Source organism: Hylobates moloch, unplaced genomic scaffold (genome assembly GCF_009828535.3).
Source record: "Hylobates moloch isolate HMO894 unplaced genomic scaffold, HMol_V3 SCAFFOLD_12, whole genome shotgun sequence".
Lineage (NCBI taxonomy): Eukaryota > Metazoa > Chordata > Mammalia > Primates > Hylobatidae > Hylobates > Hylobates moloch.
Window position 1 is genome coordinate 13,356,688 of NW_026652287.1, and position 20,701 is coordinate 13,377,388.

Here is a 20,701-nt window from a genome sequence, read left to right on the forward strand (position 1 = left end):
GGGGCATAGAAATTTGTATTTTTCACAAGTACCCCAGCTGCTTCTGATCTTCAGGGACACTGCTACCAGATTTTAAGAAAAGGCTGTATTTTTAGATGGCTAGGGGGCAGCCCGGCCTTGATGCTGGGGACTGGATGTGTTGGCTTGTAGGGATTTCTGAAGGCCCCACAGTTCGATGTCAGCCTTGATGGGAGCAGATTTGGGATCTAAAGTGAGAAAGGAATCCAGCTTCTAAAGTGAGGGGCAAAAGAGAATCTGCAGCTTTTCCTATAACCGTCTCTCTGTAGCTGTGCACTGAAGCTTCAATGTCTGCTGCCTTAGCAAAAGATTAGGGAGATTTTTTTCCCAGAGGACTTAATGAGGAAGGGAAACTTCAACACATTCTTGCCCTGTAACCATGGTTATTTTATCATTAAATTGAAAGCAGATGCCATGTGATGGGTCTCATGAGAACCAGGTTCTAGAGTGGTTTTGTCTTTGAAGACCTTATGGAAGTCACTGCTTGTTGCTCTTTGACATCTATGAGATGGGGTGATGGTAATGGTGAATGTACCTGTCTCAGCAGGAGAAGATTCCGTGGGGCAACATGTGTGAGATAAAAGTAACAACCGTCCTCACCACCATCCCCACCACCAACCTCACTGCCATTTATTGAATACTTACGCTATGCCGGGCACATGCTAATGTGTTAAATAAATGCATTATCTGATTAAATGCTTAAAATGTTTCATTGAAGTAGATGTTATTTCCATAACATTAGTAATATTTTACAGGGATAATATTATCTAATTCTCACTACAACCCTTTGGGATGGGCTGCTAGTGAGCCTCATTTTACAGAATGAGAATCAGACTCAGAGAGGTGAAGCAGCTTGCCCAACATCACCCGGCAATCAGTCATGGCCGTGGAGCCTGATCTTAGTTTGTCTGATTCCAAAGCCAAGCTTTGATGCGACACAATCTCATTTTGTAGATGAGAAAACAGAGGTTTAGAGAAAGGCTAGGTGACTTGTCCAAGAGCAACAGGTTTTGGATCCACATCAGTCTGACTCCAAAGCCAGTGCTTGTGCTGTGAGTTCTTACAAAGGAAGGAGTCTTATTGAGCTGATGCTTCATTATTATTATCTGTCTCTAATGCTTATAAATCAGGCACAGCAGTGGGGGCCTTATGGGTCAACGTTGTCTCTGAGTGCCTCCAAGTGCCACCTTCCAAGAGCAGCCCCAGTGAGAGTCAAGGCAGCAGCCAGCGAATTCATCATTCACAAGCAGAGAGGAGGTGTGATGCATGTGAAAGTGTGCAGTGAACTGTAATTATGGTAATAACAATAACCAATAAGTCATAGGTGGCATCCCAGTGGGCTCAAGGTGATGATGAACCTCTTCTAGTGCCTCATTTATTTTCAGGAAGGAATTTGCTTACTCAGGGGAATCCACACTTGGGAAGGGAACTCTGGCTCTAGGCTGTGTGCTCTCTGGGGCTTTTAGAGGTCAGAAGTCTGTGGACGAGGCTTCCCACCAGAAAGAGGATGTCTTAGGTTCAAGTCTGATAGTACCTCCTTCTGAGCTAATCATATCGGTTGCCGGCTTGAAACTTCAAAGGATTCCTGCTGCTCACTTAGAATAAAAACCAGAATCCTTGAGTTTCATCCCTTTTTGGCTGCATTTCCGTTCCTTGAAGGTGTTGTGGTCCATTTTGACCACGTTTGCACATGTGCTGCCTATAATACTGTCTTCCCCACCTCCCTACCCACCCATGCCATTCTCATCAGGCTGGCTCATTTACATGCTTTGTCCAAATCTCAGCTTAAAGCTTCTTCCTTGGAGGAAACTTCTCTGATCCCCATCCCCAACTCAGGCTAGGTCAAATGCCATTATTATTTGTTCTCACAGTTTCAAGCTTTCCTTTAATGGACACTTCTCACAATAATAAAGAGTACACAGCCCATACATGTTCATAAGTATTCACTCAAAGGAGGAATGAATAACCAGAAGATTCCTGAGAGGCAGTGTGGCAGAATGGCAGAGAGAATGGTTTTTGGAATTAGAAATGTCTGGATTTGTCAGGTATGGTGATTCACACCTGTAATCCCAGCATTTTGGGAGGCCGAGGTGGGAGGATCACTTGAGCCAGGACTTCGAGACCAGCCCAGGCAGTATAGCGAGACCCTGTCTCTACAAAATAATAAAAAATTAGCCAGATGTGGTGGTGTGTGCCTGTAGTCCCAGCTACGTAGGAGGCTGGGTTGGGAGGATCACTTGAGCCCAGGAGTTGGAGGCTGCAGTGAGCTATGATTGTGCCACTGCACTTCAGCTTGGGCAACAGAGCGAGACCCTGTCTCAGAGACAAAAATAAATTGGTAAGAAAGGTCTAGATTAGAGTCATGGCCTTATCAACCACTAGCTGAGTGACCTTGAACTAGTCACATAGGCTCTCTGAGCCTCATTTCCTGATTTGTAAAATAAAGATAATAGTACCTACCTTGTAGGATTATTGTAAGAACTCAGAGAGGTGATACACATAAACAACACAGCTCAGTGCCTGTCACAGAGAAAATGCTCAACAGTTGGCAACTACTACTGTTAATGTGATTGCTATTATTCTAAGCTTTATTTGCCCCAGAAGTCAAGAGCACATACCTGGGTGCTTTTCTTTGCATCCCATTTTCTATTGTGACTGTCCTCCGGGCATCTTCCCGAACCATCTCCAGGAGCTTCTGCAGATCTGATGAGAATATGAGAGGTCACTCTTAACCAGAAGCCACCCCTGAGACAGGATTGTGCAGGACAGGGTGCAGCCCCCAAAGTGGGGTCACCTCTGCTCCTGAGGGTTGGGGATCTGGAGAGGGATTCCACTGGGGTCCAGAAGAGGTGGCTCATAGTGTTGGGCATGTTGCAAATCTGACCACGCCACACTCCTGCTTAAAACCCATCAGTGGTTCTCTGTGTTACGTTTGGCTAATGCCTGTAATGCCAGTACTTTGAGAGGTCAAGGCAGGTGCATTGCTTGAGGCCAGGAGTTTGAAACCAGCCTGGCCAACATGGTGAAACCCTATCTCTACAAAAAATACAAAAATTAGCTGGGAGTGGTGGTGGATATCTGTAATCTCAGCTTCTCGGTGGGCTGAGGCATGAAAATTGCTTGAACCTGAGAGGCAGAGGTTGCAGTGAGCCGAGATCGTGCCACTGCACTCCAGCCTGGGTGATACAGTTAGACTCTGAATGAAAATAATAACAATAATAATAAAATAAAAAATAAAACATAAATAAATTCTTTCAACACAGCCTGTGAGGCCTTCCAAGATCCAGCTGCTCTTTTTATCCCCGGTTTTATCTCCCTTCCCTTCCCCACCTTAAACTCTACTGCAGCCAGAGAGAACTGTTTCCAAAGCCGAGAATAAATCATCTTGCTCAGGAAACCCTCTCTGATCTCCATAGGCCTGAATTTTTAAACCAGCAATCCACAGGCTGAATTCAGCTTACAAAAGGGTTTTATTTGATTCCATGTGGATGCCAACCTTTTAACACTGGAAGATTTCACATGAAAATCCAGACCTTCAGCTTCCCTAGAAAGGAGTCTGAGATGGGACTATGCTGCCCCCATTCCTGCTGCATGCTGGACATGCCTTTAGATAGGTGAGTGCTCTCCAGCTCCCCACACTCACACCACTCCTCCTTGCCTTGGCCTAACTTTTATTTTCATATTTAGTATTGATTTTGGCCGGGTGCAGTGGTTCACACCTATAATCTCAGCACTTCAGGAGGCTGGGGTGGGAAGATTGCTTGAGTTCAGGAGTTCGAGGCCAGCCTGGGCAACATGGAGAAACCACCATTTCTACTAAAACAAAAATATAAAAAAATTAGCTAGGCATGATGGGGTGCACCTGTTTCCCAGCTATTCAGGAGGCTGAGGTGGGAGAATCACCTGAGCCTGGGAAGTCAAGGCTGCAGTGAGCCAAGATCACACCACTGCACTCCAGCCTGGAAGACAGAGTGAGACTCTGTCTCAGAAAAAAAGAATATTGTTGATTTTTGTATAGTATAGAAATATTATTCATACCTGACTGTTATGGGTTGAATTGTGTGACCCTCACTGCCAAGATATGCTGAAGTCCTAATCACCAGGACCTCGGTCGATGACCTTATTTGGAAATAGGGTCACTGCAGATGTAATGACTGTTGTGTCATTTAACAATGGTGACCCATCTTGAGAAATGCATCATTAGGTGATTTTGTCATTGTGTGAACATTATAGAGTGCACTCACACAAACCTAGATGGCATAGCTTACTATACACCTGGGCATAGCTTACTATACACCCGGTATATACAACTTATTGTTCCCAGGCCACAAACTTGTACAGCATGTTACTGTACTGAATACTGAAGGCAATTATAACACAATGTTAAGTATTTGTGTATCTAGGGATAACAGAAAAGGTACAGCCAAAATAGGCTATAAGAGGTAAAAAATAGTACACCTATATAGGGTACTTACCATAAATGGAGCTTCCGGGACTGAAAATTGCTCTAGGTGAGTGGTGAGTGAATTCGAAGGCCTAGGACATTACTGTTGACTTTATAAACACTGTACACTTAGGCTACACTAAATTTACTAAAAATATTTTTCTTTCTTCAATAATAAATTAAACTTAGCTTACTGTACTTTTTTACTTTATAAGCTTTACATTTTTTAAATTTCTTGACTCTTTTGTAATAACACTTAGCATAAAACAAACACATTGTATATCTGTAAAACGTTTTCTTTTTTAATATCCTTATTCTATAAGCATTTTTCTATTTTTTAAATTTTTTACTTTTAAAATATTTTTGTTAAAAACTAAGGGCAGATGCTGTGACTCATGCCTGTAATCCCAGCACTTTGGGAGGCCGAGGTGGGTGGATGACCTGATGATGGGAGTTCAAGAGCAGCCTGGCCAACATGGTGAAACCCTGTCTCTACTAAAAATCCAAAAAAAAAAAAAAAAATTAGCCAGATGTGGTGGCAGATGCCTGTAATCCCAGCTGCTTGGGAGGCTGAGGCAGGAAAATCACCTAAACCTGGGAGGTGGAGATTGCAGTGAACTGAGATTGCACCACTGCACTCCAGCCTGGGTAACACGAGCTAAACTTCGTCTCAGGAAAAAAAAAAAAAAAAGAAAAGGAAACTCAGCCACAAACACACACATTAGCCTAGGCCTACACAGGGTCAGGATTATCAATATTGCTGTCTTTCACCTCTACATCTTGTCACCTGTAAGGTCTTCAGAGGCAATAACAAGTAACACACATGGAGCTGTCATCTGCCATGATAACAATGCCTTCTTCTGACATATCTCCTGAAGGATCTACCTAGGGCTGTTTTACAGTTCACTTTCTTTTTATAAGTAGAAGGAATACACTCTAAAATTACAATAGAAAATAAAGCGTAGTACTTACATAAACCAGTACCATAGTCATTTTATCATTATCAAGTACAGTACTGTGTACTGTACATAATTGTGTTATACTTTTATATGCAGTATAAAATGCAGTAGGTTTATTGACACCAGCATCATTACAGACCTGTGAGTAACATAGTGTGCTATGATATCATGATGGCTAAGATATATTAGGCAATAGGAATTTTTCAGCTTCACTCGAATCTTATGGGACCACTGTTGTATATGTGGTCCACTGTTGACCGAAACATTGTTATGTGACACGTCAAGGTGACGTCATGTTGGGGTATGATGAACCCTCTAGCCAATGACTAGTGTCCTTATAAATAGGAAAGAGAGATACATAGGGAAAAGGTGGCTATGTGATGACACGGGCTCTAGATTCAAGTGATGCATTTATGAACCAAGGAATGCCAAGGATTGCCAGCACCCACCAGAAAAGTCAAGGAACTATTCTCTCCTATGGATTTCGGAAGATGCATGGCCCTATGGACATGTTGGTTTGGATGTTTAGTATCCAGAACTATGAGACAATAAGTTTCTGTTGTCAGAAATTTTACAGCAGCTGTAGGAAACGAACACACTGACACTCCAAAAAGTTGGAAAATGAAATAGAGATGGAGTAAGCTACGTGCCTCAAGAAAAGTGGGAGAGTGGAAGTGAATGGCCCTGTCTTATGTGGCTACATATTTGCAAATCCCTGGATATCTCAATTATTTCCACTCCCTAGCATGGAATCTGCTTTGATACAAAACCATGAGCTTTGGCTGCTTTTTCCTAATGTTTGTAGCTGTCCATGGTGCTGAAACATCACAGTGTGAGGTTTTCCCTTGATGACTATGACTACAACAGAATTTCTCCCCAGATTTATGAACGAGAAGAGGGAAGAAGGGACTTGGAGTGAGAAGAGGAGAAAATAGACAGAGAGCCATTGGAGATCAGAGATATATCAAGAAATAAAAGAGAGGAGACTTTTGAGATGGTTTTTAAATAATTCCAGGAACTAAGAAGAAAACTATGACAGCCACTACTGGAACTTGAGCAACCAAAGGGAGAGCCTTGAACACATATTCTTAGTGGTGCAACCTGATTGCATCTCAAAATGAACAAATATGCTAGATGGCTGTCTCCACTGGATAAAATAATTTTTGATTTTTATTTTCTGTCTTTGTGGGAAATATTGGTGGCTTGCACCATCTCACAACAGAGAGCAGTGTGGCCGATGTTGGTTTCATGCACTTTTGATCGATCTATCACATTTTCCTCCCTCCTCTGGGGTTCTGGAAGAATGCTGTCTTCCCATCTCCATCCACTGCACCTGGTAGGGTGCCCACCTGTGGACTCCTGAAGCACACTGTCCTTCTGACCCCCATCACAGCATTGATTTCATGTGATAGCCATTTTCTGTTCACTTGCAGGTCTTCTCCTCAGGCTGTGAGTTCCTTGATGTCAGGGGCCACATTTTATTTGTCCTTTTATTGATAGCACCTGGCAGCATGCTTAGCACGTGGGGTCTCAGTCAGTAGTTGCTAAACATAAAAGTGAACAACTAGGGAGGAAATAGAGGGAAGGATTTGGGACTATGAGTTAGATTTGGATATCGATGAACAATGACAATACCAGTGCAGACACCTCATTCCTTAGTGGGTACCTGCAGCTGGCTCAAGCTCAGGTGTCAAAAGCCATACCTGGAAAGGAGGCGTGAAGCCCAGTGCTTCCCAAGACCATTTGTGTGTTGTGTACATCCAGCTTTGCATATTAACACAATTACTGGATGCTAGGGAAAGAATGCCTTTCCTTAGTGACTTTGGAGCCATCTAGGCTGTGATAAATGTCAGCATTAAGCCATTTTCTACTCCAGCTCTCAATTTGTGGGCATGATTCCATTTAACCTGAACTTGACCTTTATTTTTGTCTTGTCATGCCCACCTTCCCTAGAGCCACAGATCCTAGAATCCTTGGAGTGTGTCCAGAAGCCTATTAGCAAGGGAGCTGTGATTGGTTCTCCTAGTTTCTTCCCTTCTCTTTGGAACCAAGCAGCAACATCTGACTGCTCCACCACTCCTACCCCCAACTCATAAGCAAACCAGCCTAAGGGTGGGTGGATATGGATATCAGCAAATGACCACAGTGACCTGGCACATCAAGCAGCCCTTCTAGGGCACCAAATGTCAAATTATATCCCCAGAGAAAAAATCCTGACTTCCTTTCTCCATCTTCTATGCCCAGCCTGTCTAAGAATCTTACCCTTGAATGCCTAAACCCATTTCTTCTTTTTGGGGAGGGGGATAGAGGAGGTCTTCTTGTTGTATGGGGCTGGTTTGAAGGGACACATGAGATGGCATAGGACTCATATTTTTGAGTTTTTATTTAAGTGAGTTTCTCCTCTAATAGTTCCAAGACTCAGAGCTTCAAGACCAGCAGGAGGAATAGCCTGGGCTTTTGTTTCTTGGGAATCTCCCTGCCATTGATTTGGGGAGGGGATCATTCCACAGAGAGGCTGCAACCTGCTGTCTCCAGTGATTTGCATCCACAAAGACTTCATTATGCAGAAGCCTTGGAAATTAGACCTTGGCCAAATAGTGTGTCTCTCAGAATAGGACTCATGAATTCAGAATCAATTTCAGGAGGTTTTAGAAAGCAAGAGAGGCTGGGAAATTAATCTACTTTTGTCAAGGCTGTGACAAATTGGATGGAGGTTAAGATATAAATGGAGGGAAAGGTTTGGGAGGCTAAAGTAGCAAACTTTTCCTCCCAGAGGAAATTCATTTTTTTTCAGTCATTTTTGTGTTCCTACTGTGTGCTAGGATGAAGGTAAATAAGATGTTACTGTTGCACACTTGCAGGGAGCTCACATTCCTTTTCCCCTTCTTTCTTAGTAATTGAACTGTGATTCCTTCTATGCATATAAGGGGAAGCATTTGATAGCTCATTTTTTCAACATCCTTTGCAGCTGGGCAAGTTCTGGGCAGCTCTGCAACTGTGACTCTGCAACCTCTGCAACTGTGGCTAAGTTCTGGGCAATGAGATTTTAGTAGAAGTGTGGTATGGGGCTCCTGAGAGGATTGCTTAAACTCAGCTGGGAATGGGCACTTTCGTACTTTGCTTACTTCCTTTTTGTTCCATCCTAGAATGTGAGTCTGATGGCTGGAGTTCTGGCAGCCATAGTGGATTCTGAAGTCATGTTAAGGATGACACAGAAGAAAGAGGGGGAAGTAGGATCCCTGATAATCTGTGGAAGCCACCTTACCAGCCCTGGACTGATCTTCTTTAATCTGTACAAAAAATAAGCTTTTATCTTTTTTTAAGCCACTGTTTTTTAGGTCTCTGTACTGAGCCATAAGAAGGTCCTACTGGATACAGTGAGATGCATTTTAAGTTAAAATTAATAATTCAATAAAAGCAAATACCAACTACTAAGAGACAAGAGAAGAGGAAACCTGGGTGAATCAGAGAAGGCTTCACAGAGGAGGGAACATTTGAACTGGGTCTTGAAGGTTCAGCAGGAGTCCACCAGACTGAAGGGTCAAGGATGAACAGGCATTTCAAGTAGAGAAAGTCATACAAGAGTGTGCATTGTTTAAAAAGAAGAAAGTGTTTTGATGAGGTTGGAGTGCCCCACTTAAGGTGTGAACTAGTAACAGCTGACCTGGGCAGCCTGGGGCAAGATCAGAGGTAATGTATTAGAGAAAAGGCAGAGTCATTGAAAAATGTTGAGCTAGAGAGAGCTATATCAGATTTTTCATCTAGAAAGTCCCTTCTGACTCAACATGGAGAAAAGTAAGTGGGTAAAGGCAGGACAAGAAGCAGGGAAACTAGTTAGGAGGCTGTTGTTTTCTAGGTGAGAAGTGAAGAGATTCTAGACCAGAGGCCCAAAACTCAGGGGCCAGGTACCAAAAATGAGTGACACAAGTTGACGTAAAAAAAAAACAATTTGCTCTCTTGGTCTGTCCTTTATTTTTTATTTTTTCCTGAAGACTTGGGTAAAGCAGAGCAATCAAGTTTGACTTGAGGGCCAGATTTCCTGGGTTCAAATTATGCCTTCATCACTCACTAGCTTTGTGACTTAGGGCAAATAACTTAACCTCTCTGTGCCCCAATGTTCTTATCAGCAGAATAGGCATGAAGAAGTTCTTGTGAGGATTAAATGAATTAATATACATACAAAGGAGCTGATACAAAAATACTTTTAAGTGTTAGTTATAGTTTTATCATCACTGTCATCATCATCATCATCATCATCATTATCATTCTAAAGAAAACAATAGGGCAAATATGATAATAAATGGTCACACACTCAGCCAACTAGAGCAATGAGTGGGGCAATAGGGAGTGATGAAGACTGTGGAAAACTGGAGAACACAAACCCCACTTAAAGGGACCAAGCTCCAGTTGATTGTTGTCATTCAGGGTTGCAGGCCCACTGTTACCACAAGGAGTAATTTATTTTATTTTTAGAGATGGGGTCTGGCTATGTCAGCCAGGCTAATCTCGAACTCCTGGCCTCAAGTGGTCCTCCTGCCTTGACCTCTCAAAGTGCCAGGATTACAAGTGTGAGCTGCCATATCTGGCCAAGAGTGTTTTGTTTGTAAAAAGTCAGATGTTTTAGGTAAAACATCTTAATCTTTAAAAGTCACAGCTACTTTTCAAAAAAACACAAATTTTTGTGTATGCTAAAGAAAACATAAGCGTCAGGATCTCCGTATGTGCCCCTAGTTTTCTATCTTCAAGACAAAAGCAATAGGTGTGAAGAGGGTACGGTTTGAGGGAGTTTTAGGAGACAGCACTGATCGGAGCAGGTGAGTGATTGGATGTTAGAGGAAGGTGGCCACTGGGGACAGGCCTGCGGTGTTGCAGGTGCCTAGAGAGATGCTCCATTTACCCCTCCCCTCATTGCAAAGTCTCCTTCCTCTGCTACTCCCTTCTGCCACCAGCACCAGTGCTCTGTTTGCCCCAGGAGAACCATGGGCAAGCTCTGGGACTGGGGTGGGGCCTTGAAGCTGGGCTATCACTCTACTCTTCTTATTTAAGAGCAAAGCTTTCAGAGTTGAAGAAAAAATGAAGACATGGATATAACACCAATAACCACAAAAACACCTTGGAAAAGTAAATCAGGTCTAGTCCCTCCTGTACTGAAAACTTTCCAGATACTTCCTCTGGCACCTGGAATAATTCTGAAGTCTTACTTGCTCCACAAAGGCCCTGCATGCTCTGGCCCCTGCCTCCCTCCCCAGCTTCAGGTCTTCAGGTCTCAGTTCAAACATCAGACCTGAGAGAGGCTCCCTTGATCACCCTTGCTAATTTAGCTCCATGCCCACCAATAGTCTCTCTCTATCCCAGCACTCTGTTTTGTTCTCTTCCGAGTTCATACTATATGCAACTGCCTTGCTAGTTACAACTTCCTTTTTTTTTTTTTTTTTGAGACGGAGTCTTGCTTTGTTGCCAGGCTGGAGTGCAGTGGTGTGATTTCAGCTCACTACAACCTCTGCCTCCAGGGTTCAAGCGATTCTCCTGCCTCAGCCTCCTGAGTAGCTGGGACTACAGGCACATGCCACCACTCCCAGCTAATTTTTGTATTTTTAGTAGAGACGGGATTTCACCATGTTGGCCAGGATTGTCTTGATCTCTTGACCTTGTGATACACCCACCTCAGACTCCCAAAGTGCTGGGATTACAGGTGTGAGCCACCATGCCATGCCATGACTTTCTTTTTTATTACTTTATTTTTATAGACATGGTCTCACTCTGTTGCCCAGGCTGGAGTGCAGTGGCACAACCATAGTTCACTGCAATCTTGAAATCCTGGACTCAAGTGATCCCCCTACCTCAGCCTCCCAAGTAGCTAGGACTACAGGCATGTGCCACCATGCCTGGCTAATTTTTAAAATTTTCCATGTAGAGATGGGGTCTCACTATTTTGCCCAGACTGGTCTCAAATTCCTGGACTCAAGCCATCCTCCTGCTTTGGCCTCCCAAAATATTGGAATGACAGGCATGAGCCACTGTACCCAGCCGAGGGATTTCTTACTTATCATTTGTCTCTTCTAAAATGTAAGTTTGGGAAGGGCAGGTACTCAAGTAACTCAGTTTTGGGCACACAGAAGGGGCTCAAAAACTATGTGTTAAATGAAAGAAGAATCAAGAAATCCGTAAGTGGCCAGGAAGCTGAGGTGGGAGGGTTGTTTGAGCACAGGAGTTTGAGGCTGCAGTGAGCCATGATTGTGCCACTGCATTCCAGCCTGGGCAACAGAGTGAGCCCCTGTCTCTAGAAAAAAAAAAAAAAAAAGGAAATATATAAGAATCACATATCTGCTGATGGCCTATCTTAGTTTCTTCCCGTCTCAGATACTACTTCTTCTGTTCAGAAAACAGCTTTTCGGGGCTTGGGACCTTTCCCAGCCCCCTGTTGACAGGCAGGGGCGGTGGGGATTTTTCCTGTTGGCAGTCATTACTCTGAACCCTGACCACCCAGTGGACTTTTGCACTTCTGCTCACTTCCGTCTTTGACTGTCAGGGCCCCACACAGATTCTTGGTCTGCCTTGACCTCCTTTTTCGCCTCCTTGAATCTATGCGACACACAATCCTTGTCACTCAGCCCGGCCTCGGCTGCCACAGGCATTCCAGATGGTGTGAGAGAGAACACTGGCCACCAGTGCTGTCTCAGTTCTGTCTCTGGACACCGCTGAGGGGACACAGCAGATGAGGAGAAAGCAGGAAGATGTCCCATGCATCAGAGTCAAGAATTTTGTGGTGGGCCATTCCTCCTTCATGTCCCTCTCTTACCCTCTCTTCTTTCTACCTTCTCCATCTTTCTGTATGAATCCTTCTGGATCCTTCTCTTGCTTTTCCTATGTCCTTTTACTATACAAGCTCAAGCCAGAAAGTTCTGAAAATGAATGTTTTATATGACTTATGGAATCCAGTCATGATTCTATCTAGTAGAGGTCCACAGCACCCCACTCAAAATATTGTGCAAACTTGTGTATGTGTGTGTTTGAATTTTTTTCTTGTGTGAGGGCTCATAGCTTTCAATGAATTTTCCTATTTTCCTTCCCTTCCTCCTTCCCCCTTCCCTTCTTCTCTTCTTTTCTCTTTTTGAGACAGGGTCTTGCACCATTGCCCAGGCTGGAGTGAAGAAGCAAATCACAGCTCACGTCAGCCCCTACCTCCTAGGCTCAAGCAATCCTCCCACCTCAGCCTCCTGAGTAGTTGGAACCACAGGCACGCACCACCATGCATGGCTAATTTTTTTTTTTTTTTTTTGAGAGATGAGGTTTTACCACGTTGCCCAAGCTGATCTCAAACGCCTGAACTCAAGCAATCTGCCCACCTCCATCTCCCTAAGTTCTGGGATTACAGACATGAGCCACCATGCCTGGCCTAATTGGATATTTCTTAAGGGACTTGTCTCCCTCATATTTTGAGCCACTGAAAATACTTTTTCAGGGTGAAGATCACAGAGTGATACAACTTCCATCTATAAAATGTTCAGAAAAGACAAATCAGTAGAGACAGAAAGCAAGTTTGTGGTTGCCTGGGGGCTCTGGATAAGAAGGGCAGAAGGTTTTCTTTCGGGTGGTTGGAAATGTTCTGAAATTAGATTGTGGTGATGGTTACACAACTCCAAGTTTACTAAAAATCACTGAATTGCACATTTAAAATAAGTGAATTTTATGGTATGTAAATTATATCTCAATAATAAAGCTGTTTAAGAAAGTAGACACTGCATTTCAAAGACTTAGTAAAAAAGAGGATATAAAATATCTCATTAATAATTTTTACATTGGTTACACATTGAAATGAGAATGTTCTGTATAAACTGGGCTAAATTTTAAAAAATGCTTTTTTTGAGATGGAGTCTTCCTCTGTGGCCCAGGCTGGAGTGCAGTGGCATGATCTCGGCTCACTGCAACCTCTGCCTCCCAGGTTAAAGTGATTCTCCTGCCTCAGCCTTCCAAGTAGCTTGGATTACAGGTGTGTGCCATCACGCCCAGCTGATTTTTGTATTTGCAGTAGAGACAGGGTTTCATCATGTTGGCCAGGCTGGTCTCAAACTCCTGACCTCAAATGATCTGCCTGCCTCAGCTTCCCAAAGTGCTGGGATTACAGGCATGAGCCACAGTGCCTGGCCTAAATAAAAATATTTTTAAAATTAGAAAAGGGCAGTTGGTGACCACAGGCTCTCTCTGTAGGAGAAATGGCTCAGGGCAACCCAAGTTATAGAGTATATTTCTGATCTCCACTGGGGAAAACAAAGAGGTCCAAGGAAATTGAACAAGGATGCTGGATCCCATGTCACCTTTAAATAAGTGGAGGTGGACTTGAGGCAGGAGGGTTTCTTGATGTCTGGCTTAAAGGCAAAGGGTCAGGGTAGATGAGTCAGATCTCAGGTAGGACTTACTCATATACAGAGGTTCTTCATCTGGCTTGGTTGAAGATGACTCATTGTCCTCAATGTCCTTGCTGCTGGTCACCTGGGTGTTCACACTCGGGGGCTCATCTGAGCCAGGGTTCACAGAGATCATGCTGCTCTGGGGAGAGGACCCCCCACTGGCCCGACTCAAACTGAGCGTGGAGCCTCGCCGGCTTGGTTTGCGGTTGGTGACTCGCATTGTGGGAATTTTGAATTTCTTGGTCTAAAGGAAAGAGAAGAAAGAGAGGTTTCAGGAAGGAGGGGGAAAAAGATGGAAGAAAGAAAGAAAGGAGGGAAGGAGGGAGGTGGGGAGGGACAGCAGAAAAAAGCAAAGCCTGGGTCTGACTGTGAATTCCTTCTGGCTCTTTCCAAACACCATGAGATATATTCTGGATCTGGAGTGACCTTTTGTCACAAATCGAGATAATGTTAAAATGTGTATTATTTGAAGCAAATGTGGCGGAGTGTATCCTATTGAATGAGCTCATGGTTGCCCAAGAAGTCACCAGAGGAAGCCAAATATGTTTTCCATGATGATGTCAAGGTCCAGAACAGGTTTTGACTTTTCTTTTGTAATAACTATTAGAGTTGATCTTCAAACTGTATATGAGGATGGGTCTAATTTTTTAACCACATCTTGGTTTTGGCTCCAAATTCCATGTATACACTTCCTAGTCCCCCAGTTGACACCTGGGCCTCAAAGAATAATTTGTAATCATGGACGTTTTCTAAAGAACACAGAATAGGGAAATTCTAGGCCTGACATTTAGGATGTGAGTGGGAGGAAGCAGATTTGTCTGGTGCAGTGGCATTCTTGGGGAAGGAGCCATGGTTGTAGTGGGCTAGAAGAATTGGATGATAAGTTCTGGAAGGAACTGAGAGGTAGGTAGGGAAATTCCTGTGGACTTTTAGAAGGAAAGGAGTAAGAAAGAGTACACACATACTGTCTGTGTGCGTGTCTGTGTGTACCTTCCTGTGAGATTGCTGTCACTTCAGAATGCACTGTTTGGGGTTATGTCCTCGTATAACTCTTGATCCAAGTTTCAGCGAGGCTTCCTAACCTCCTCAAGGTCACAGCAAGAAAATAGAAGAACCAGAATTCAGATCTAAGTCAGGTTAATGCCAAAGCTCATTACCATGCCTGGCTTCAAAATACTTCAGAAGCTTTTTTTCAGTGGCATCGAAAATGCCCTTTATCCCGTGCTGATGATTCTTTATGACATTTAAAATGCCAGGTTTATACGGGGGAAGAATAGGCCCTCAGATGCCCTAGAGAAAGAGCTCAACACAGAGTGAACTATAGTTTATATTCACTTAATAGAAATAATTTTATCTGAGCACATTTACAATGAAAGCTCTTGATGGGCAGACTGGTGTTTTCTTTAGATGAAACTCATAGCGTTTGATACCCTGGGAAAGGTGACAGGGAGAAGAGACAGCATTGAAGACCACACCAACATTTAATATACATTGCGCAGGGTGGAGAGAATTGTATTCAGCAGAATTCATTTCAGGGAGTCCACTGTATGTGATCAGAAGCAATATTTTGAATGGCTACCTTGTAGGGCACTGAATATGGGTGGAGCCTTCTTGCACTAGAAGAGGGGAGGGATTTCTTGGTTGCACAGGAGAGGGAGAAGGTTGGGGAAGAGGAGGGAGAAGCTGTGGGCCTTAACATATGATCTCTCCCTGTGCCTGCCTCATCTCTCTCAAATCTTCAGTGAAATTCTATACAAATGACAGAATGCTTCAGAATATGATAGACTGGAGAAATGGAATTTGAACTGGATTTAACCAGATCTTCAAGAGGCCATGCAAGTTACAAAATTACTGATCAAGAAAAGCCAAGCACCCAAAGCAGGCATGTCCTCTCCTTTGATAAATTAGGAGCTTGGTACAATGATCCTGTTGTCCTGACACTGCAACTGGTCAAGAGCTTGCAAAACTGACAGAAGTCCCCTCTACTCTTTGTCATTCTGGGGAAAGATGATATCAGAGCTCAGGGATGAAACATGTAGAAGTTGCCTCTTTCCATTTTATCTAGAACAATATGAATTCCTGACTCTAGAAACCAGGCTTTTCAGATCAACGTAATTTTTTTATTTTTATTTTTATTTGACAGGGTCTCACTCTCTTGCCCAGGCTGGAGTGCAGTGGTGCAATCTGGGATCACTGCAACCTCTGCCTCCCAGGTTTGAGCTATTCTCCTGCCTCAGCCTCCCAAGTAGCTGGTACTACAGGTGCCCACCATCATGCCTGGCCAATTTGTTGTTGTTGTTGTTGTTATTTTTGGTAGAGATGGGGTTTCACCATGTTGCCCAGGCTGGTCTTGAACTCCTGAGCTCAAGCAATCTGCCCGCCTTGGTCTCCCAAAGTGCTGGGACTATGGGTGTAAGCCACTGTGCCTAGTAAGATCAATGTAATTTTTGAGGGGTGGACAGATGGTGGCATGAGGCAGCTTGGAATCTTGCAGTGAGCACTGGAGTCAGAGTCAGGGGACCTCAGGGAGGCCTTGAATACATCACTCTGCCCTGCCTCAGTTTCCTCATTTATAAAACCTAGGGGATAGCCTGGGACAATCTCAGAAGAGCCTTCCATATCCAGGGGTATCTTCCTTGAGCTAGGATTTCATCTCATGCTCCCAAAGTTGCCATTAATTAAAATTTAATTAACCATCCTAGCCAGGAAATCCAAAGTGAAGGGCTGACACTTGTGATTAATTGAAACTGGCAGAAAAATAAAATGTAGGGGGAAGATGTGACAGGCGCTGGCTTGCCTTTTATTGAACTGAACCTCTCTGAATGGACTTAAATCCCTAAATGCTGCTTCCCTATTTTTTATATTTCACTCAGCAGTGGTGTTAACCAGTTGCTATGTTCCATCTCAGTAGGGATTGATTTTTGGCAATGGAGGAAGAGAATTTGCTGAAAGGTTCCTTACACTTTCTATGAAGTAGGGGTTGCAGACTGGTGGCCCGTGGGGAGACATGTTTAGCTACCCAGGATTTTACAGATTGGGAGACTTTTATATAAAAATGTAAGTTTTTTGTTTCTTTTGAAAATGATAAGCTCTGGGCTCCCATTCTCACAAGGCAAAATGAGCTAAAGCTGCACAGAGATTCTTCCCTTTAGCTGTGCAGGAGTGCTCCAGTTTGCCACAGACCCCACCACTCCCTACTGTATCACACTCAGCCTCATCTTTTCTTTTATTAATACCACAATTTGCCTGGCCCCTGTGAACACTGTCTAGACATACAGAAGAGTATCAGGGGAAAAGAAGAGTATTGTGGGAGCTGGTTAGATTCCCTCCTTCAAAGTCCTTATTTTATAGGTAGACAGACTGAGGCCCAGGACAGGGGAAAGGACTTGTCTGAGGTCACACAGTGAACTGAGTCACCATGGCTGAGCCAGGTCTTCTGCAGCCTAATTGAGTTCTCCCCCATGCCCAGAGTGGAACGTGCTGCAGCCCAGGATTTGACCCACAAACTTGAATTCAGTTTTGCAAGAGTTCAAGCAGAGCTGTTCATTCTCCCCCTCCCCTCCTCCAATTTTAGTGGTGAATATCCCTGAAGGATTTTTTTAAAAGGTTTGTAGCTCCCGCTGCTTTTTCTGTGCATTTCTGAAGATGGATGCACACTGTATCTCCATAGCAACTTTCTGCCATAAAATCCAAGGCTCTTCTTAAATCTGGGAGCACTCTGATGAAAGAGTAAGAAAATGGTAAAATTCTTCATGAGAGGCAACTATAATCATGGGGTCAGGAAGACCAGGCATTGGATGTTTATATGTTTAATAAACATATTGATGTTTATATGTTTAATAAATTATGTTTAATAAACAGACCCAGAATTAACTTCTGGCTCTGCCATTACCCAGCTGGGTAACCTTACGTAAGTCACGTAACCTCTCTGAGCCCCCAAATTCCTCCTCTCTCACCTGGGGGTAAGAATAGTGCCCCATAGGGTTATTAAGAGGGCATAACTGGATAATATTCCTACAGAAGCTTCCTTAGCACAGAACCTAGCCCATTTACAATTATGCTGAACAGTGGCCTCTACAATTTACATAACCACAGTAATGCTAAGCATTCTCACATTTTCAAAGTGTGTTTGCCTTATATTTACTTCCTGGGATTCTTCACTAAAGTGAGGTAGGCAAGAAAGGGCATTATATCCGTTTCATGGGTTAGGGGACAGGTTCAGCAAATGCTCTAGTTGTGTGCTCTATTACCTTTACCTATCTCAATATTACCTTTTGCCATTATTGTTATTATTATTATTATTAGGCTTGTTTATTGAGTAGATGAGTTGGGGAGGTCCTGGGTTAGGAATACCCTTGGGTGAAAAGAATCTGTATCTTGGTGTCCTCTTAATAACTGCATGTTCTAGTTTGTAGAAAATCTTGTCCGTTGAATCACTCACTTTGTCTTTTCTTTTTCTTAGAGACAGGATCTCACTCTGTTGCCCAGGTGGGAGGCTGGAGTGCAGTGGTGGGATCATAGCTCACTGCAGCCTCCAATTCCCGGGCTTAAATGATCCTCTCACTTCAGCCTCCCTAATACCTGGGACTACAGGTGCACACCACTATGCCCAGCTAATTTTTAATTTTTTTTGTCAAGACGGGGTCTTGCTATGTTGCCCAGGCTGGCTCAAACTCCTGGGCTCAAGCGATCCTCCTGCCTTGGCCTCCCAATCCTTTGGGATTACAAGCATGAGCTAGTGTGCCTGGCTTTTATTTTCTGACTGGGTTAAAGAGGAGAGGGAGAGAAGGGGGAGGGAGGAAGTGAGGGAGGGAGGGAGAAGGAGAAAGAAATGACTGTTATTGATTTAGAAGGTACAGTGAGGTGAGTCCATTTCCTTCTGGTGACATCTTGTTAAGCAGCTGCTTAACACCCCCTCCTGTCTCCATTATGTAGCGTCCAGCCAAATGTCATTTCTCCTATAATCCCTAGATAACCGTTTTAATTAAAATTTACAAAAACCATCCAACAGCACGTGGCTCTGACTTCCCTTCACTCCGAGAACCAACTAGGAAAAAAAAAATTCCCATCAGAGAAAAGACTGGCAAAAATACTCCTCAACACAAGCTGGGACCTAGGAGCTAAAGGGTTGAGTCGCGTGTGGTTGGTTACCTTTGGCGCTGTGACAAAATGCTCCCATTTCTGTCCCATGGACTTGTCCTTATTGATTTTCTTAACGGTGCTCTTGCTTCCACCCGGGTCCCTGAGTGAGAAACAGCTTAATGAGTTTTCCGTTTCCAGAGCCTCGGTTTATCACAAGTTCTTTTAAGAAATGCAATAAATAGAGGAGGAATGGTGGCTGGGCTCTGTTAGGATTTCCGCCCCCACTCCTGTACTTGTGAAGAAATGGGAGGGATAGTTCTCCATAGCTGGCTCTTTTGAGTGAAATCGAGGTTTGGAGAGACTTTTCTTACTGGGTGGAGGAGGGAGGTGGTATATATTTGCGTGTTTTTTGTATCTATTTGTATTTTAGACTCGGTCCTGTCCTAGAATCCTGGGCAGGTCTGCGATTACTCCTGGGGGGTGAATTGAAAAGCACATTCATTTCTGAATCTTTGCTTTTTCTGTTGCCCAAGGAGTCCACCATCAGGGACATTTCTGAGAGACCCACAGAGAATATTACTGGGTGGGATTGAGGGTGGGGCTGATGGGGGTGGATTGCACAGTGAAAATGACTGATTGGAGGTTGACTGGGCAAAAGTTCTCTACGACGCTATGTGCAACACCTTTCTGTGCCTTCTCGCTGTATCATCTCAATCACTATAACCTTGTGATGTAGTCATTGTCATCCCATTTTCAGATGAGAAAACAAACTAAGGGAGTTTAAGTCACTTACTTACAGTGAAACGAATGAAGCTAAAGCTTCAGGGCTCCTCACTTGTGTGGGTCCCTCTTCCAGGATCCTGTACCTAATTTTGTATTTTTTTTTTTAAAGTGCCCTCTCCCCAGTTAAATAAGCTTCAGGCTCCACAAAACCTGGGTCCTCCTCTGATGGGTTGGGAATTTTCTGGATAGGAGACTGAAGCCCAGTAGGTTTTGTTGGTGACACACCCATAATCCCTTGTATGAAATCTGTGGGACCAGATGTGTTGCCAAATTAATAATTTTGGCATTTTGGAAAGGAAACATGCTGCATATACTATATGTTAACATAATCCCTCTGAGGGGGCTAAGGGGACAGCATCATGTAACCAAATACATGAATATTTCTGCAATGAAACACATGGATATTTACACTAGGTGGGAGAAATAAAGACCAGAAGTAGCTTCAAGTCAAATTTTGCGGCCAACTTTGATTGCTTCGTGTCAGATTTTGCTGCCAAATGAGTTATGAAAAAATCGAGTTTTCAGAGCTTGTGGATTTTGGGCTTATGGCTATGGGGCAGTGGGTCTCTACTGATAAGAAAGCAGGGACTCTCAACTACCTTTACGTATCTATTGATCGACTGATTGGTCTATCAATCTCTCTGTCCATATATATCTTTTCATCCATTCATCCATCCACCTATCTCTTTCTTTATCCCCTTTTTCTTTGCAGAAGGAATTTTATATCACAAGGATCCTTTTAATTATTTGTCTAGCTCTCACCTAGCAGAGAGCAGGAACTTGAAATGAGAAGACGAGCCGGGCTCATGCCTGTAATCCCAGCACTTTGGGAGGCCGAGGCAGGCGGATCAACTGAGGTGAGGAGTTCGAGACCAGCCTGGCCAACATGGTGAAACCCTGTCTCTACTAAAAATACCAAAAAAATTAGCCAGGTGTGGTGGCGCATGCCTGTAATCCCAGCTGCTCTGGAGGCTGAGGCAGCAGAATCGCTTGAACCTGGGAGGCGG

At 43.7% G+C, this 20,701-nt stretch overlaps 1 protein-coding gene across 4 annotated transcripts in view; it reads right to left on the reverse strand.

Annotated features, from left to right (window-relative positions):
* Positions 1-20,701, reverse strand: part of CCDC60 (coiled-coil domain containing 60) — a 203,228-nt gene that overhangs the window by 21,804 nt on the left and 160,723 nt on the right. For all 4 annotated transcript variants that reach the window (XM_058425439.1, XM_058425441.1, XM_058425440.1 and 1 more), the window contains 3 exons: positions 18,981-19,071; positions 13,839-14,073; positions 2,637-2,721 (listed from right to left, as the gene is read on the reverse strand). In XM_058425439.1, coding sequence (XP_058281422.1) covers positions 2,637-2,721; positions 13,839-14,073; positions 18,981-19,071 — 411 coding nt within the window. The remainder of the gene's footprint in view (positions 1-2,636; positions 2,722-13,838; positions 14,074-18,980; positions 19,072-20,701) is intronic.